This window comes from Erythrolamprus reginae, chromosome 2 (assembly GCF_031021105.1).
Source record: "Erythrolamprus reginae isolate rEryReg1 chromosome 2, rEryReg1.hap1, whole genome shotgun sequence".
NCBI lineage: Eukaryota > Metazoa > Chordata > Lepidosauria > Squamata > Dipsadidae > Erythrolamprus > Erythrolamprus reginae.
This window is the reverse complement of record NC_091951.1, coordinates 172,360,132-172,380,064: the sequence shown is the minus strand read 5'-3', so window position 1 is coordinate 172,380,064 and position 19,933 is coordinate 172,360,132. Positions and strand designations below refer to the sequence as shown.

General features: G+C 40.9%; 1 protein-coding gene across 1 annotated transcript in view; it reads right to left on the bottom strand.

The window, feature by feature from the left end:
• CRLF3 (cytokine receptor like factor 3) overlaps positions 1–19,365 on the bottom strand; it is a 39,460-nt gene extending 20,095 nt beyond the window's left edge. Inside the window, exons 1-3 of the mRNA XM_070740443.1 lie at positions 19,148–19,365; positions 5,650–5,857; positions 1,636–1,723 (exon numbers count right to left, since the gene is read on the bottom strand). Of these exons, the coding sequence (XP_070596544.1) occupies positions 1,636–1,723; positions 5,650–5,857; positions 19,148–19,264 (413 nt within the window). The 5' untranslated portion in view covers positions 19,265–19,365. The remainder of the gene's footprint in view (positions 1–1,635; positions 1,724–5,649; positions 5,858–19,147) is intronic.
• Positions 19,366–19,933: the final 568 nt, after the last annotated feature.

Sequence of the window (19,933 nt, the reverse complement as noted above, 5' to 3'; positions counted from 1 at the left end):
CCTCGTGTTTTCCAAATAGAAAAATATAAACTTGAAAGGTGGTGAAGATGGAGTGTAAGAAACTCTGGATTGATTAAGTTTCTCACCAAGGAAATATTCAGAAAATTCATTGGGCTGGTTTAATTAATGTCTGTCCCACCGTGAAGAAATTCCCCCCCCCCCTAAAATAATAATTTACTTTAGTTAAATTTATTGTCATGGCACTTGGTACAATGAAATTAAATGTCATATCCAGTGTACATTATAACTGTAAAAATAAAAACACAAACATACATCCTTTACATTCTGTATTATTGAAAACCCAATATTGCACTATACCAGTGATGGCGAACCTATGGCACGGGTGCCACAGGTGGCACACAGAGCCATATCTGCTGCACGTGAGCCATTACCCTAGCTCAGCTCCAACATGCATGTGCTTGCCAGCCAGCTGATTTTTGGCTTGCCTGGAGGGTCTGGGAGGGAATTTTAAGCTTCTGGAGAGTCTCCCGGGGGGGGGGGGGGGAGCATTTTTGCCTCTGGAACCAGAGAAGGCTGAAAACGGGCCCATCGGGCCCACCAGAGTTTGGGAAATGGGTTGTTTTGGGCCTCCAGGGGAGCAGGGGAGGCCGTTTTTGCCATCCCCAGGCATTGAATTATGGGTGTGGGCACTCACGCATGCATGATAGCACATGCACATAGGTTTTTGGCACACGAAGAAAAAAAGGTTCACCATCACTGCACTATACCATAGAATTCAATATGTTTACTCCCCTGGGATAGAAGCTGTTTTTCAGCCTATTTGTCCTTCTTTTTATTATTCCGTACCATCAGCCAGATGGTAATAGTTCAACACACACACCCCTCATCTCCAGGATGAGATGGATGTTTAAGAATGTTTTGAACTTTTTTAAAGCAGTGGGAGCTATAAAGTTCTTCCAAAGAGGGGAGAGGGTAACCAATGATCCTCTAGGCAATGACATTAACCCTCTGGAGTGCTGTCCTATCTGCCACTGTGCCACTGGGAAACTATAGATAAGTGAAGCAAGTTAAAATACTCTAAGGTCACCGGCAGTTTTTCATTCAGTTGTTGTTTTCTGAGAAGTCTCAGGTAGTATAATTTCTGCTGGGCCCTTTTGACCAGTGCTGCAAGGTGAGGGCATTATAATAATCTCACTATCCAAAGCATCCTAGTTGTCTTGGTTACCACCCTTTTGAAAGGAAAGCTTTTCAATTTAAGTCAATCGCCTTTTGAATAGTTGCCAGATAACGCTATCTGAAGGTTAGAAGTTGCTATTGTAAGCATCCATTCTGCTACCTGAATAGATCAGGTAGTCTAAACTGTACCTTAGAAACAGCAATTCTGCGTCATTCTCATAAACTACCCTAAGTGGGCCTCTACAACCCAAGGTTACTTCTGTCAGCCACCGACTGTGAAAATCCAGCCCCAGTGCACCAGTGTGCCTTCCGTCCCCTGTCCAATTGTCTCTCCTTATCTCATTTATCTTTTCTTCCTTTCAAATTTGTCCACCTATACTTTTATATCTTTTCTTCTATTCGTTTCTTTAGTTATATTACTACACATCTATTCTCCTCAATGTGTATTATGTATTGGACTAAATAAATAAATAAATAAATAAAATCTGTGGCTCTTACCTGTCCAGCTGAATATGCAAAGCCTTTTTTGTAAAACTGCACAGCTTGTCGTTGTTGTCCCTTGTAATTCCACAAATGGCATTTTCACCTGTAATGCAATAGCAGGAGATTATTACTAAGAAGGGCGTCACAGCCAAGGACAATTGTTCCACAGATTTCTGTGGCATTCACTTCTCCTCTGCAGACATTTCACCCGAAATGTATATTATGGCCACCTCAACAGCACACGAGGTCCAAACGCTATGGATCATTAGATAAATTCTGACCACAGTGGAGAAATTTCTTGACAGAACAAACAACTAGTGGAACGCCTTGCCTTTAGAAGTGGTGAGTGAACTGGAGGCTTTTAAGAAGATATTGGACATTGAACGGTGTAGGACAGGGATGTCAAACTCAATTTCATTGAGGGACGCATCAGGGTTGTGTTTGATTTTGGGGGACTGGGGTGAGTGTGGCCAGGGTGGGCATGACCCTCTTGATGTCACCCATGTCGGGGGCACCTGTGGCAGCCTGGGTGCTCTGCCACTGAAAACGGGCTTCCGAGTTCCGTTTTCTGCTGTGACGGCCTCCTGCAACCTTCTGCCAGCGAAAATGGTGCTTGGGAGGGCTGAGTGCATCCCTTGCCACTCTATTTTCAGCTGCAATGGCCTCCTGCAACCCTCTGCCAGCCAAAAGGAAACTCAGGCAGGCCATGTACAGCCCCCCCAAGCTCCATTTTTGCTTGGCATTGTAGGTCAATCCTTCACTGTTTCCAGGGTGGCCTGGAATTAACTTAACGGACATGTTGCTAACTTAACAACTTCAGTGATTCACTTAATAGCTGTGACATGAAATGTCATAAAATGGGGCAAAACTCTTTAACAAATGTTTTGCTTAGCAACAAAAATTGGGGGCTCAACTGTGCTCGTAAGTCGAGGACGATCGGTTTGATATATTGACTTATCCAAAAGGTGATGCCTATGGTTTCCTTATTTGAATTAAAGTGAGAATTACGGTTAATTAAAGGCTGCTTGGTTGTCTGGATTACATTGCGAAAGAAAAAGGGCATGGTGAAAGCAAAACAAAAACCAAGGAACTCCAAAATACTTTTGTTCCCGAGTACGGATTGTTAAATAAAGCTGTAACAATTCAACTGAAGTCGCACATACATTGACACATCTATTTTAGAAAGGTCCCCTTTAAACTCTGATGTGTCTGAGTTCCTACAGAAAAGGCAGGATATAAACTGCTCCTCTGTTTTACTCTCAACCTCCTTTGGTATTTGAAAGGCTTTCGTGTCACATGTGTCATTTGTGGTAAGGAGATCCTTTCAAGGATAACACCACTGATATAATGGGTTGAAAACAATCCATTTTAAAGTAAATAAACAAACAACCATCTTCGCTTTTACAGAAAACACAATTTAAGAAGGATGGTTGTTATGTTTTAGATTTATTAATGGTTCAATTCCTACAAAACAATTAAAGTATTCAGACGAAAAGAGAGGTGAGGTATAAGTCAATAAACAAACACAATGGGTAAAATCCATCTTCCAATGGAGGAGAATATATGAAGTTCAGGGTTGAGCTATGGAGTCCCGAGAGCACCTAAGACTTCACAAAATCAGTCTTTTTTGCCCATACAAAAACTTCCAGTGTTTATTTGATCATCTAGGACCAGAAAACCACCACTAAGCTTCACTGAGTTCATTCTTGGACAAGAAGAAGCAAATATTTAGCAGATTTGATGTTGCAGTTCTAATTTTAAGTATCTTCAATCAAATCATTTCACCATTACCAAATTGCAAGATTGAAGAAAAAGCAACATGCTAGTTCTCATCTCTGCAATAGCATTGCTATGCAAGATATGTGATTCAATCTCCTTACACTCAGTATTCCCTACCCTTCGCCCCTGAGGTTAGGTGAAGGAAGAAATGAACAGGAAAATGCTGACTAGGATGGCATCACAGCTTGTTTAATTAAGTATCGTTGTGGTCTTGCAGAAGAAGGCCCAGGAACAGCTATGACAAGCAGTTGCAAGACTGCTGACAGCTCTGAGTTACATATTCCATCCTTGTCTCAGTTCTGTTAATTCAGGTTCTTGCAATCTTATTCAACAGCCAAAACAATTCAATAGACATCTTTAATTTGTTTGGGGGATTAAGATATCCCAGCTCCGAATTCCAAATATATTGATAGCTGTGATAATTTCCTGCACGTCTAGCAAGTTGGTCTGAAACTTACTTCACTGAATTAAAATGAATATATTGGTAGAAGAGTAGGGATTCACCCATTACGTGATGCTATAATAGGATTTAGACTTTATATTGCTTCACAGTGCTTTACCACATTCTCTGAGCAGTTTACAATGTCAGCATATTGCCCCCAACAATCTGGGTCCTCATTTTACCGACCTTGGAAGGATGAAAGGCTCAGTCAACCTTAAGCCCCAACAGGATCGAACTCCTGTCTGTCGGCAGAGTTAGCTTGCTATACTGCGTTCTAACCACTGCACCAACAAAGTTCAGTAAAAGGCTTTATTGAGATTTTATTTATTTAAACCAAAATACTATAGCCTGTAAAACCTCAATGTGTATACATATTCTCAGACATTACGTTTTTACAACAAACCAATGTAAACCAGCCAATGTGTATATAGATGGGAACAGAAAAGACGGGGAGATGCATCAAGAGCTCTTAATCAACAATAGAAACATCACCTGCAATTTATTCCTGTTCAATGGCTCATGAATGTGTTTTAAATGCATGTTCATTCTATGCATAATTACCATTTAGTTTAGTTTAGTTTTATTAGATTTGTATATCGCCCCTCTCCAAAGACTCGGGGCGGCTCACAACAACAGCAATACAATATACAAAGTACAAATCCAATATAAATTAAAAGCAATTTAAAACCCCTAAATATTAAAAAACGATCATTACTACACAATCATACCATTCTCATATATTAGTCAGAAAAAGGTGGTGCTGAGGGGACAAGATAGTTATTCCCCCCATGCCTGGCGACATAGATAGGTCTTCAACATCTTGCGGAAGGCGGGAAGAGTAGGGGCAGTTCGAATCTCTGAGGGGAGTTGATTCCAGAGAGCCGGGGCTGCCACAGAGAAGGCTCTTCCCCTGGGTCCCGCCAAACGGCATTGTTTAGTCGACGGGACCCAGAGAAGGCCAACTCTGTGGGACCTGATTGGCCGCTGGGATTCGTGCAGCAGAAGGCGGTCCCAGAGGTATTCTGGTCTGATGCCATATAGGGCTTTATAGGTCATTACCAGAATTGTGACTGGAAACTGATCGGCAACCAGTGCAGGCTGCGGAGTGTTGGCGAAACATGGGCAGATCTTGGAAGCCCCACAATAGCTTGTTTGATTTATGCTCTGCTTTTCCTACAAAAACTCAAATTGGCAAACACAGTGGTACCTCTACTTACGAACTTAATTCGCTCCATGATCAGGTTCTTAAGTAGAAAATTTTGTAAGAAGAAGCAATTTTTCCCATAGGAATCAATGTAAAAGCAAATAATGCATGCTACTGGGGAAACCACAGGAAACCACCCTGTTTCCTCCCAGGAGATTCCTAGAGGGGCCCCATGGAAGCTTCTCCCCACCTTTTCCGGCCCTGTTTCCTCCCGGGAGATTCCTAGAAAGACCCCACAGAGGCTTCTCCCTGCCTTTTCTGGTTACAGTTTCAGAGGCTCGGGTTTGTAAGTGGAAAATGGTTCTTGAGAACAGGCAAAAAAATCTTGAACAACCGGTTCTTATCTAGAAAAGTTTGTAAGTAGAAGCGTTCTTAGGTAGAGGTACCACTGTATAAGCCATCTTGTTTTCCAAGTAAGTCTTAACCATATCTCTTCACATGTAGAAGTGTTATGCAGATAGGATTAATTTAGACTTCTAGGCACACATGAAATATTTTTGGCAGACAGATGTAACTATTAAATACTATAGTTTCAGGGACCATTAGGTTGATAGAAATCCTCTATGGTCCCCAAAGAAACTGTTTTAAAAACAGATTCTCCTACCTTCCTGGACAAGTTCATTGGCTGTCCCAACTCCTTGTTCTATGAGCTTCTGGCACTCATCCAAGGGCTTGATACTTTCCTGCTCTATGTTGTCTACTTCCTGGAGCAAGGAGGCCAACCTTTCATCCAGCAACTTCTTCAAGGTGCCTTTTAAGTCACTGAAATGTTGTTCCAGCACTTCCCGGGTTTGTGCAGCACTGTTTTGGATCTGAAAGGAGACAAAGAAATCCTTAAGGCCTTGAAGGGGAATGGCTCAAAGAAGGTTCTTCCCACACTGAATTTGCTAGCAAGAAGGCTTCTCGGCCTGCTTGGTCTGTGTCAATCAACCACTGAATGTCAGGTGAATTAAAACGTATCTTCGACGGAATGAGTTTGCTTCACCAAACCATGGCCCCATAAAGTACTGAACTGAAGAAAATCAGGTCCATTCAAAAAATCAGCAGCCTCACAAAAGTCTAAATTCTTTTTACTGTTTCCTCTCACTGCCTCCTTGTTTATCACATTAAAATATTCACGATTATAGCAGTAAGCTTTTCATAGGAAATCTCTTTAACAGCCCTGCTCTAAGCCATCCTTTTCAAGTAATAAAGTTTGGATTCACATTTTAAGCTAGAACCAAATGAACCACTTTTCAGGTACGCGTGGTGCGTGAATTCAGCCATAAAATTAAGGTCCTTTGGATGTATGCAATTTGCTCTAGCCAAAATATATTTGGGACTGCCAAATATGCCAAATTTTAATTTGCATAGTTTTAATATTCTAATGACTTTTTATCTTTTTATATCTGTAAACCACCCAGAATTGCCTTATAGGGGAGATGGGCAGCATACAAATTTAATAAATCTCTCAAATTTGAAACAGAATAAACACAAAGGAAGAAATAGTTGGGCATGATACATCCTCATCCATTCCACACAGGACCAATTGCATCCCCCAAATTTTCTCTGCTAGAGTCATGTGTCATAGCAGGTAATTTTAGCATTCCAGATGTTGTTGAACATTGCAACTCCCAACATTTATTTATTTATTTAACTAGATTTGTATGCTGCCCCTCTCCGAAGACTCGGGGCGGCTCACAACAATAATAAAAGCAACATCCTTCAACACCGGCTAGGGTTGTTTTAAGACACAGTTTAACAACTTCTGCAGTGCTATGTTTTAAGCCAGGAGTCTCCAAATATGGCAATTTCAAGACTTAGGGACTTCAAATCCCAGAATTCCCCAGCCAACAAGTTTCTTAAAATTTCAAAGTTTGGCGACCTCCGCTTTAAGCTATAAATCAGTTTATAAATCAGGACAGCTGTGACCTGCATCGCAAAACCCTCTCCGAATAAATCACATTTTACCCTGGCATGAGGCCCGATTCGAGATGTTTCTTTTCTCAATATAAACTCAAGTAGAAACCAGATAATGCAGATTAGCTGGCAGCAGGAAATGAATCCCAAGAAGAATTCTTTAATTTCAAACCATGTATTTTTGAAGTAATTTTTCACTGTTGTTTGGAAAACATCTTCCAGAAAGTATTTTTACCCTGGAGTCAGTGCCAGGTCCCCACATGCTTCTTTATATCCAGTCTACCAAAGCCATGTTCTCATGACATATAAACCACAGGAATGAGTTATTATGCATAGCTCATTGACCAGAGTTAGCCTTGAACTCAGTACAGCTGCAACTTCAGGTGAAATCAGAACTGAAACCTCCAAGAAAGCAATGCCTTGGAAGTCCAGCTTCTGCAAATCCTAAAAAGGAGCCATTTTAAAATTCATATTAACCTTCAAGTCTAATTAATGGATCACACTCAGCTGGGAACAGGGAGCGAAAGATGGTGGTCCAGTATCAGCCTTCAATTCTTTTTCTGTGGTGTAGCATTTGATGCCAAAACAATCTTAAAAAGTAAGGGGACAGAGAGTTCATAGTGTAAGACTAAGCTGAAGCTACCATACCTAAAGATGAACCAGACACAGAAGCAGAGTGTACGCCAGGAATCAAGATGAAGGTAAAAAGCGGTTAGATAAGAAGGAACAAATCCATTAAGGAAACAAAGGAAAAATATCACCTGAACCAGACCAAAGAAATTGGGCCTGAGCATGAAGGGAAACCCGCTCCCCAAATCCCATCAACAGCTACCAGACTTGAAAATCAAGGCAAGTGGAGCTGCCAATCTTGAGAATCAACCAAGTGAGCACTTTTGGGGGGATAAAAGGCATCCTGAAGCCAACCCACTCTTAGAGTCATCTCTGGAATCTGGATCCCAGCTTGGTGGCTAATACCCTTCTGGCTAATACCTAGTTGAGAAGGACACAGGTAAGTGTATATGTATGCATGGCAGAAAGAGCAAATGTACATTGCAACCAGTCAAAGTTTTGATGTTATTTTAAATTCACTAGATCTTCTTATATTAAAAAAGGATGTTTGATTTATTTATTAATAACTTACTGCTTACTATTAATAAGATGATAGGCTGATAAGTCAATAAGCTGTTTATTATTTAAGAATAGTTTACATTTTGATAGTGATTTATTAATAATTTACTACTTACTTTTAATAAGATGATGGACTGATAAGTCAATAAGCTGATTATTTTGACCGTAGGAGCCAATTAAATAGATCATAGTAAATGAAGCATTATTAATATTGTTAAAATACCTCTTGGTTATCTTTCGTACTAACTAATAGAATTGCTAATTAATATTATATTGCTGACTCGACTTTACCCGGTCTTGCTTCTCTACTTCTCCACACTTTGAGAACACTCAGGGTTAAATTGAAAGTGATTTGAGTGTGGCTGTTGACCCCGCGAGTGTGTGAGTGAATGACCCTAAACCAAACCTAGGAGTATGTGTAACAATAACACATATTATCTGAAAACGAGTCAGTTTTAATTCCTTTCCTCCCCACAGCCATTTATCTATGGACCTGATATAACTTAGTGAGAAAAGGCCATAATGCAGAAAGAAAATAGATTAAGCTGTTTTTCTTACCATTTGGAACTTCGGCAGCAGGTTGTGTTGCTATCACAAAATGCCTACAAGGATGAATGATTCCAACTGCAAAGTTTTCTCCCCATTGAACTGTTCTGGACACATTAACTAGAATGTTCTACATTACAGCATCTTGACTTATGGTTGTCATTTTATCTGAGCAGTCATCCATCATTCCCCTCAACCTCAAAGAATGCTAGAGTAGGAGGGTCCAACCTTGGCAACTTTAAAACTTGTGGACTTCAACTCCCAGAATTTTCCTGCCAACTATCCTATTGTGGCTGGGGAATTCTGGGACTTGAAGTCCATAAGTATTAAGTATTAGGTCAAGAGGTGGATTTGGGTTACCAAACATGGAACTATATTACCACGCCTCAATTGCAAATTTACTGAAAGAATGGATAACACTTAAAAATTCTAGAATATTAACACTCAAAGGTTATGACCTTCAATCCGGGTGGCACAAGTTTTTGATGGCAGACACAGGTAAAATTCCAACATACTTCAGATCACACTACATTCGAAAAACCTTAATTAACACCTGGCACTTTATTTAAAAAAAACCATTACCTCTGTATCCCAAAATGGATATCCCCAACAGAAGCAATTATATACCCGAATGCATTAACCCCTGACAAAATTATAACATACGACCAACTGTTAAACGAAAATAATGATCTAATCTCTAAACAAAAACTCATGGAAAAAAGTATTGAAGTGGATTGGTTACACTACCTACAAATTAAATCAAAATATAATGAAGATAAGAACAAATTAGGCTTTCAAAAAAACAATCTTCTTGACATGATAATTTTTGGTCCACAAAAAAAACAAATATCAAATACTGTATATACAATATCCTCCTTCAACACGATACTGTTGAAGAAATAGTTAAAGGAACTATGATAGCGTGGTCACAAAATTTTGGGTACACAATTTATTTAAATGAATGGGAAAAAATATAGACTGTTAACTATAAACTAATGATGGCAACTTCATATAAGGAAAATCATTACAAAATGTTCTACAGATGGCACTTGCCACCTGCTAGACTTGCGAAAATGTATCCAGACCTATCACCACTATGTTGGAAGTGCAGGGAAAAACCAGGTACATACTACCACATCTGGTGGAAATGTGAAGCCACCCAAAAATATTGGTATAAAATCAAAACTATGCTAGAACAAATTACTTCCCAGATCATCCATGCAAAACCCAAACTATTTTTATTAGGAATCATAAGACAAAACTTTAGTAAAGAAAACAGATATATTATAATTCACATTATTACAGCCGCAAGGATTTTATATGCACAATTCTGGAAACAAGAAAAAAACCCAACCGTTCTATCACTTTTGATTAAAATAATGGAATGTGCAGAAATGTCCAAGCTAACAATGGAACTGCAAAACAGGGATGAGACAGATTTCTACAAAGCATGGGACAAATGGTACCTCTGGTTAAAAAAAAGGAATTACTTAAAAATTATTCATCAAGAAAAGTATCCAACAAAAACAACTTGAAAAACTAGCAACCTACATCACAAATCATAACATCAAATTGAAACGACAAACTGTAAACATCGATTGACACGAACCGAACTTTAAATTACAAAGAAAACAAACCCTTAAACCACTGATACGTATTGGCACTAATAATTACATCAAAAATATATGGATAAAACTTTAGGGAAATTTACACCACCTATGTGCTCAAACCACAGGCCCCAAAGCATGAAAGCCCCAGTTCTAACGCTGGCCTTCTCTTCTTACCACTCCCCTCCAATTTCCTATCCTCCTTCCCCTTATATCTCTTTTCCCTTCTTCCCCAACCCCCTACCTTTCTTCTTTTCTCCCTCTCCTACGTGTACTACATACCGGTAAGTAAATTGTAAATGTTAGAATGTATATTATATATATCCCTTTTGCTTTTCTGTACCCTGTTTTAATAATAAAAATTTAAAAAAAAGTATTAAAGTAGCCAAGGTTGGACATCCCTGGCCTAAGAAGATCTATGTGGGGTTCTGGATAATAGGGGGGGAGGACACACTGGGTTGTACATAAGTGTCCTTTAACCTGGAAAGTTTTCATGTATCTAATTTTTTTTAAAATTGAAGAAACCTAAAACAAAATCAGAGAGTGTACAGAAGTACAAAGATGGGGTATGTTGGCACCATAAGGTTTAGTCCAATTCTTAAAATTCTGATTAGAAGGAAATAATCATGAATTATTACAAGAAGGAAAAGGCTTATCATAATGAAAAGCTGAGCAAAACCAGACGGAAGCGGCTCCTTGATCTCTTTAAGTACCAACAAACAACCCAGGATACATTACATTGGTCGTTATGCAAAACTGACTTCCTCCTTATGTCACACTTGTAGGATTTTGTAGTCCCTCTGCACTTAGTTTTGTTCTTTCAAGTCTCCATGACTCAAAGAAGGAAGTACTGTAGATGCCTCTGTACGTTAAAAAAAAAAAGAAACCAAAGCCGCAGAGATGGCAGGAAAGATGAAATCATTAAGTTCTCATTTTTTTTAAAAGTTATTTGATGTCTTGAATGTGAGACTATGAAATGGGTGCTGGGCAGGGTGGATATTAGAACCCTGGAGAACCATTAGAACTAGAACACTGGTGACTTATGGTAGATCTCGATAACATGAATATGATTATTCACACTGTGGTGGATAAATAGAGCAACACATAGAAAAAGCTATAGTGGTATGGACATGCATAATAGTGGCATGCTGTGGGAGTGGGAGAGAAAAATATAGCTAGGTTTCCTTTCTAATTTCTATCAATCCCTGTCCCATTGCTGCAAAACATCAGCAGAAGACATTATGGAGCAAGTTGTGATTGGAGCAAGTATGAGGATGTAGGAATTAGTTGCAATGAACTGGGCTACAATGCAGAGATAGGACCAAAGTTAATGGAGAAAGAGCAACCAAAGTTATGCTAACAACTGATAAGAATCTTATTGATCTACAACAACAACAACATCATCCAAAAATACATGTTCAGATATATATTCTTCATAGGGGGCATGGTGGTCTCTTCATAGGTGACAAGATTATGATTAAAAACAGATTGCCAATTGGCATCATAGATGAAACTCTTTGTAAGCAACCAAAATTGAGACGGGTCACATTTATAAACATTCTAACAACCTCAAATTCATTCATATTTTTCAACTTCCACTGACTGCAAGTGATTAGCACTTAATTACAAAATTTTAAAAAACATCCTGACATGTCACACAATTGATTAAAACTATTCTTAATTATTAACGGAGGATACACATGAAGTACCAGTGGGGGTTTTTTGTGGGTTTTTGCATTTAATGCTAAGACAAAATATACTGCTCAAAAAAAATAAAGGGAACACTCAAAGAACACATCCTATATCTGAATGAATGAAATATTCTCATTTAATACTTTGTTCTGTACAAAGTTGAATGTGCACAACAGCATGTGAAATTGATTGTCAACCAGTGTTGCTTCCTAAGTGGACAGTTTGATTTCACAGAAGTTTGATTTACTTGGAGTTATATTGTGTTGTTTAAGTGTTCCCTTTATTTTTTTGAGCAACCTTATATGTTCAGCCTTTAAACTGAAAATACAGAATTTCAACTAGCCTCAACTCCAACCTTGATCAATCAGTTGGTAGAATTATAGAAGATAAAAGTCCTATGACTCAAGACTGACTCCTGGCGATTTCATAAATGCATCTATCTAATTTTCTGGAAGTAGTACAGAAATTATTTGTTTCCAATGTCCTCTGATTTTAACTTCTGACCTATCTGTAGCCTTGAAATTCCTGAGTAGTTTTCCATCCAAGGAGAAACCAGTCTGATGGAAAATATGACACTCATTTTTCTTCTGTTCAAATTAGGAGGATATGCTCACACCATACTGAAATGTAAATAGAGCCTTATTATTGAAATGTAGACAGGGATATATAGGTGGTTCTCAACTTATGACCACAACTGAGCTCCAAACGTCTGTTGCTAACCAGGGCAGTTAAGTTACTTTTGCTTCATTTAAAACCTTTCTTGCCACAGTTGTTAAGTGAATGGCTACTGTTATTCAGCTAATAACACTGTTAAGTGAATCTGGTTTCCTCTATTGGCAGTGCTTGCCAGAAGTTTGCAAAAGGTGATCATATGACCTTGGGACACTGCAACTGTCATAAACACCACACAGTTGCCAAATATCTGGATTTTGATCACATGACTATGGGGATGCTGTAATGGTTGTAAGTGAAAAACAGTCATGTCACTTTTGTCAGTGCCCTTATAACTTTGAATGGTATTAAATGAAGTGTAATATACACTGCGCAAAAAAATAAAGGGAACACTTAAACAACAGAATATAACTCCAAGTAAATCAAACTTCTGTAAAATCAAACTGTCCACTTAGGAAGCAACACTGATTGACAATCAATTTCACATGCTGTTGTGCAAATGAAATATTTGTGCAAATGAAATAGTTGTGCAAATGAAATATTCAATGAGAATATTTCATTCATTCAGATCTAGCATGTGTTTTCCTTTATTTTTTTTGAGCAGTGTATACCGTATGTCTATATGCATAATTTTGTATTTATTTATTTTGTCATGTTTATGTAGTATATGTTGGAGGTGGAGGCTCTTTGAGAGCTATATGCAATGAAATTTCATTTTAATGTGTGCCGAGTAGCGTACAAAGTGACAATAAAGTGATTCTGAGTATAAATTACTATAAGAAACTTTTACAGTGACAGGAAGCAGATGGGGAATGCCATAAAGGTTAAGGCTATCTGCAGGTACCATATGCATTCTGATACTGAGCTTGAAATAAAAGTAACTGCCCTTCTATAATAGTGATGCCGAACCTATGGTACACGTGCCACAGGTGGCACATAGAAACATAGAAGATTGACAGCAGAAAAAGACCTCATGGTCCATCTAGTCTGCCCTTATTCCTGTGTTTTATCTTAGGATGGATATATGTTTATCCCAGGCATGTTTAAATTCAGTTACTGTGGATTTACCAACCACCTCTGCTGGAAGTTTGTTCCAAGGATCTACTACTCTTTCAGTAAAATAATATTTTCTCATGTTGCTTTTGATCTTTCCCCCAACTAACTTCAGATTGTGTCCCCTTGTTCTTGTGTTCACTTTCCTATTAAAACACTTCCCTCCTGAACCTTATTTAACCCTTTAATATATTTAAATGTTTCGATCATGTCCCCCCTTTTCCTTCTGTCCTCCAGACTATACAGATTGAGTTCATTAAGTCTTTCCTGATACGTTTTATGCTTAGGACCTTCCACCATTCTTGTAGCCTGTCTTTGGACCTGTTCAATTTTGTCAATATCTTTTTGTAGGTGAGGTCTCCAGAACAGAACATAATATTCCAAATGTGGTCTCACCAGCGCTCTATATAAGGGGATCACAATCTCCCTCTTCCTGCTTGTTATACCTCTAGCTATGCAGCCAAGCATCCTACTTGCTTTTCCTACCGCCCGACCATACTGCTCACCCATTTTGAGACTGTCAGAAACCACTACCCCTAAATCCTTCTCTTCTGAAGTTTTTACTAGCACAGAACTGCCAATACAATACTCAGGAGTATTGGAGGCATATCTGAGAGAACGGGAGCAGTTGCCCTACACCAGCCCCGACATGCATGTGCATGCTGGCCAGCTGATTTTTGGCCCTTTTTTTGGCCCTTTTTGCTCTCCACAGGCTTCAGGAATGCCTCCTGAAACCTGGGGACTGTGAAAAATGGCCCAACCAGATGTTCACTTGTTTGCTCACCCCAAGCCTCCTTTTAGCTGTCAGAGGTCTTCAGGAATTTCTTCAGCTTTGGACAGTTGCAATCAGGCCTCCTACACCTCAGCTCAATTTTTCTGCAGCCGTGAAGGCTTTCCTGAAGGGCTCTGCAGACGATAACAGAACTCCGGATCGATCCATATCTCTGTTATCGGCCACAGAGCCCTTGAGGAAAGCCTTGCTGCAGAAGAAATGGGCCAAGATGTGCGAGGTCTGGCTGCAACTATCTGAAGGTAAATAGTAGGGCAGCTCCACTTCCAATTCGTTTCCGAACCTGAATGGGATATGTACTTGAATCTCTCTGGTCCTAGTGTTGACCCATGAACCAAACAATTATTCAGTTTACAGAGTACTGTATTGAATAAGCTTAAATCGGTTGAGTTCATATACAACGTTCTTAGCCATAAATGACAGTTTAAAAACTCACGGAGCAGGGTTCACATAACCTTTTCCATAGGTTAGATTAAAAAGTTTGGAAAGAGATGGTCAACCTAATAACAGACAGATTTTCGAAAAGAAGATCATTGGGCTGAAACTCATGCCATGTAAAATGTCTGTGATTAAAACAACATGTAATTGAAAGAAATGTAAAACTTGCACTTTAGTGATTGAAAAATGTGTGTGTGTGTGTGTGGTTTGTGTGTGTGTTTCCCAGACAACTCATATGCAATTTGGGTTTTTAGTGGAATACAAACTATAATATGAGTCAGCAGTGTGATGCAATTATTTTTTTTAAAGCATTATGTAGTCCTAGAAGCACTGGTTGAGGAAATAATAATTCCACTGTGTTCCATGTTAATTAGGCTGCATTTAGAACACTGGGCACAACATTTAAGGACAGCGAGAGCTGGAATGCATTCAAAGTAAAGAGATCAAGCTGCTGAGTGCCTGGAAAAGCTCTAAGGGAAACAATGGAAATAGCTAAATATATTTATTTCATAAATGAGAAGAAGATGGGGGGAAATTGTAGCAATTTATAAAAATCAAAAGATCATCACAAAAGACAGAGCTGAGTCAAAAAAGAAGCTGTGGTGGGTATAAAAAGTATAGGAAAGCAGATTTCAGTTCTCTCAAATAAGAGGTGGGTCAACCTATTTTCCAAAGCCGCTGAAGGGAAGACAAGAAACAACAGATGGAAACTAATCCAAGAGAGGCCCAACCTGGTCCCTTCCAACTCTGAAGACCTCCATGGAATATGCTATCCTCTTCAACTTCCCTATTCCATTCCATTCAATTATAAATGCATGCGTGCACATGCATGCAGAAGATCATGATGTGAACCGGTGGTGAAAGTAAGTGGAACCCACCCTTGCACCTCCGCAGTTGGTATCATCAAAATATGGAGACTGGTATCTTACATGGAAAATGGATAATTTGAGCAAAGAAATATTATACATATTTTCATAGTTCAAAACCAATCATAAGTAACACAACAATATAGGCCAGTGATGGCGAACCTATGGCGCGGGTGCCACAGGTGGCACACAGAGCCAAATCTGCTGGCACGAAAGCTGTTGCCCTAGATTAGCTCCAATGTGCGTATTTGTGCCAGCCAGCTGATTTTTGGCTCGCACAGAGGCTCTGGGAGGGCGTTTTTGGCTTCCAGAGAGCCTCCAGGGGGATGGGGGAGGGCATTTTTACCCTCGCTCAAGGGAAACCTTTGGAGCCTGGGGATGGGGCGAAACACAAGCCTACTGGGCCCAGTAGAAGTTGGGAAACAGGCCATTTCCAGCTTCCGGAGGGCCTCCGGGGGGCAGGGGAAGCTGTTTTTGCCCTCCCTAGGCATTGAATTGTGGGCATGGGCACTTGCGCATGCACAATAGTGCACACCAAATCTCTTTCGGCACCTGAGGAAAAAAAGGTTCGCCATCACTGATATAGGCTAACCCTTGACCATTGTTGGGTTCCTTAGTACTGCCACAATGCGCACAGGTAGTATAAATACTGATGTGCACGCAGCCCCAGGTGACCAGCGGATGCATGCGACCCAGCGAGATTTTGCTTCTGGACATACGCAGGAAGCAATGTGTGAGGCTTCGGAAATTTTTGGCGTCCACGCATACATGGGAGGAAAAAATTGCTAAAAACTCATGTGCGTGTGAATTGTCTCACGTGATTTTGCTTCCTGCGCATGCGCAGAAGCAAAACCTCGCTGGAATGCGAGAGCTGCTGCTGGCTGGGGAACAGAGTTCCCATCAGGGAGGATTCCAAACAGGGCTGCACATTCGGAGTTTCTCTGGCTGGTGCATGGCAGTGCTGAGGTGGGGGGGGGGGATGGAGAGAGCTGCTGCCACCCGTTCTAGGGCTGGCAGCAACTCTCTCCATTCCCCTCCACCTCGGCTCTGAACGCACGGCCATGCCCTCGCCCCATCCGGGTCCCTCTACGTATCCATCTCCGCTGAACTACCCGTGTTCACCCACCCAAAAGGAGTCCGCCCTCCGATCTCTTCCGAGCACCCGCTCTTTCCTGCACGAGGGTATGTGGAGAGTGAAAAGCGCTTCCCCTCTACTTGCATTCTGTTACCAGCTCTGGACGACCCCCCCACCCAAAACCAACAAGACACTGCTAACTGAGTCCGGGGGTGGGGGTGAAGAGCAGTATTAAGCATGCAGACAGAGGGGAAGAGCTTTTCACGCTCCCAGCTCATTTGCTGCAGAAAGTGGGTGCTTGGAAGTTCTTGGAGGGCGGGCTCCTTTTGGGTGGGTGATCAATGTCGGGTCACATAATTATTTTATTATTATTTTATTTTATTTATTTATTTATTTATTTTATCTATTTTATTTACTTTATTTACTTTATTTATTTATGTATTTATTTTTATTTATTCATTCATTCATTCATTCGATTTCTTTTATGCCGCCCTTCTCCTTGGACCCAGGATGGCTTACAACATGTTAGCAATAGCACTTTTTAACAGAGCCAGCATATTTGCCCCCACAATCCGGGTCCTCCTTTTACCCACCTCGGAAGGATGGAAGGCTGAGTCAACCTTGAGCCAGTGATGAGATCTGAACCACTGACCTGCAGATCTAGCAGTCAGCTTCAGTGGCCTGCAGTACTGCACTCTACCCAATTCAGCGTGGAAGCTACCTAGGGACCCATTTGGAGGGACATGGGTAGGGTAAGTCCTGCCTAATTCGGCTGCGTTTTTTTTCCTTTCCAGACAAAGCAAGCAGTCCATGTGGCAAGAGCTGCTGAAGTTTGTGCAGAGTTGCTTAGCGCCTGGCAGTGGCAGTTCTCACACTGCCGCTTCCCTGGCAGCTGCGGTAAGTGGTAAGAGGTGCGCTTGGCCAGGAATGCTCTCTTAGAAGAAGTCCAAAGCACCAACATTTGCCAGCACGTACGACCACCCTAGAAGCTTCCTGGAGCGCAAGGCTGACAGGAGGATGAGGAGCCGCTGCGTTCGCGTTAGCAAAGTTTGGTGCAGGACACTTTCCAAGCCCAAAACTGGCTAGGTGGCACATGTGTAAGAATAGAATAGAATAGAACAGAGTTTTATTGGCCAAGTGTGATTGGTTACACAAGGAATTTGTCTTGGTGCATATGCTCTCAGCGTACATAAAATAAAAAGATACATTTGTCAAGAATCATGTGGTACAACACTTAATGATTGTCATAGGAATAAGCAATGAAGAAACAATCAATATTAATAAAAATCTTAGCATACAAGCAACAAGTTACAGTCATACAGTCCTAAGTGGGAGGAAAAGGATGATAGAAATGATGAGAAAAACTAGTAGAAATAGAAGTGCAGATTTAGTAAAAAGTCTGACAGTGTTGAAGGAATTATTTGTTTAAATGGCGTTCAGGAAAAAACTGTTCTTGTGTCTAGTTGTCTTAGTGTGCAGTGCTCTGTAGTGACGATTTGAGGGTAGGAGTTGAAACAGTTTGTGTCCAGGATGCGAGAGGTCAGTAAGTGGTGCATATGTGGGAAAATGCACATGCGCAGGGAGTCATGCATGCATGTATAGGTGGGACATGCATTGCATTAGGATAGTAGTAGTTTGTATAAACATAAGTAAAAAGTTAATGATAAAAGAGGACAATAGGCACAGTTGAGTGCTTATTCACGCCCCTTACAGACCTCTTAGAAATGGGGTGAAGTTTGGGGAAGAAACCACAAAGTCAGGTAATGCATTCCAGGCATTGATCACTCTATTGCTGAAGTCGTATTTTCTGCAGTCGGGTTTAGAACAGTTTATATTTCGTTTGAATCTATTACGTGTTTGTATCGCAGCGGTTGAAGGTGAAGTAGTCACTAACAGGAGGGATATTTTGGTGGATGATTTTATGAACCACATTTAGATCAAATCGGGGGCGACTAAGTTGTAAATTGTCTAATCCTAATATTGTGGGTGCCGGCACGCGCCATGTGTTATCGAGGGCGGGCGCGTGCACACACACACACACTTTTGGCCCGCAACCAGAAAAAGGTTTGCCATGCCCACTTTATCTACTTCGCTAAAGGGGGGACGCCTTGCCATTCTGGACATCTTTTTGCAAAGGGAGCTGCCGCGCTTTGCAAACTCAAAACAGGGAGGCCGCTATTTCCAGCTCAGATGAGACCGATGCCTGCCTACGAAGAGCGTACATTCCTCTGGTTCCCCCCCCCCCCACATCCGCTCTCCTCCACACACCCATCGCCGCAAGACAGGGCTCTCTCTCCAGGCGAGCGCCGGCTGAATCACGCCCCGCATCTCGTTACCTGCTGGCGAGCCAGGTGCAGTCCTTTGAGGCGCTGCTGCAGTTCCCGGCGGTAGGTACGCGCCGCCTCGATGCTCTCGTGCGCTTCCTGCAACAACGCCTCCGGCTCCGGCTCCATTTCCACCTCCGAGGGATAACCCACCACCGCCAGTCAGCAGCCAGAGCGGCAGGCCCTCCGCTCAAGCCGAGCCCACTATTGGCAGTAGCTTCACAACCGGAAGCGAAGAACATCCGGGCATTTCAATCGTGTGCAAGAGACAGGAACGGGGGCGGGGCCTCCGAGGTTTCCCGCTCGTGCTGTGAATCCCGTCTTTTAATATACAGTACAATAGATATACTGTTTTAATATACTGTATAATATTATATACTATATATATAATAAATATATTATTTTTCGGAATTCTCACCGACTCCAATTACTTGGCTCGGAAGAATGAAAGAAGATTAAAACTCAGAGCTGTTTTCTTGACTGGTTTTAACCGAAGCGACGTGGTTAATTATATCAAAAAGGACTTTAACACCCACCCACCCCCAAATTATGATAGATGAGCAGATGCGTGTTAAAAAGTATACGGTCGTCATTCCCAGAAGCTATTTCAGGAGTCAGTTATTTAACTTAATAGATGCTGTTCCTCACTGGGACTTGCACCATCCACCAACCCATTTATAGAGGCAATCGTGTTGTAGTACCATGGGGAAGGATGCTAGGGACAATATAAATCACTAGCTTCTTATAATTTCTGTAAATAGAAATCTATGAATAGCTTTTTCAGCTAGCCAACATGAT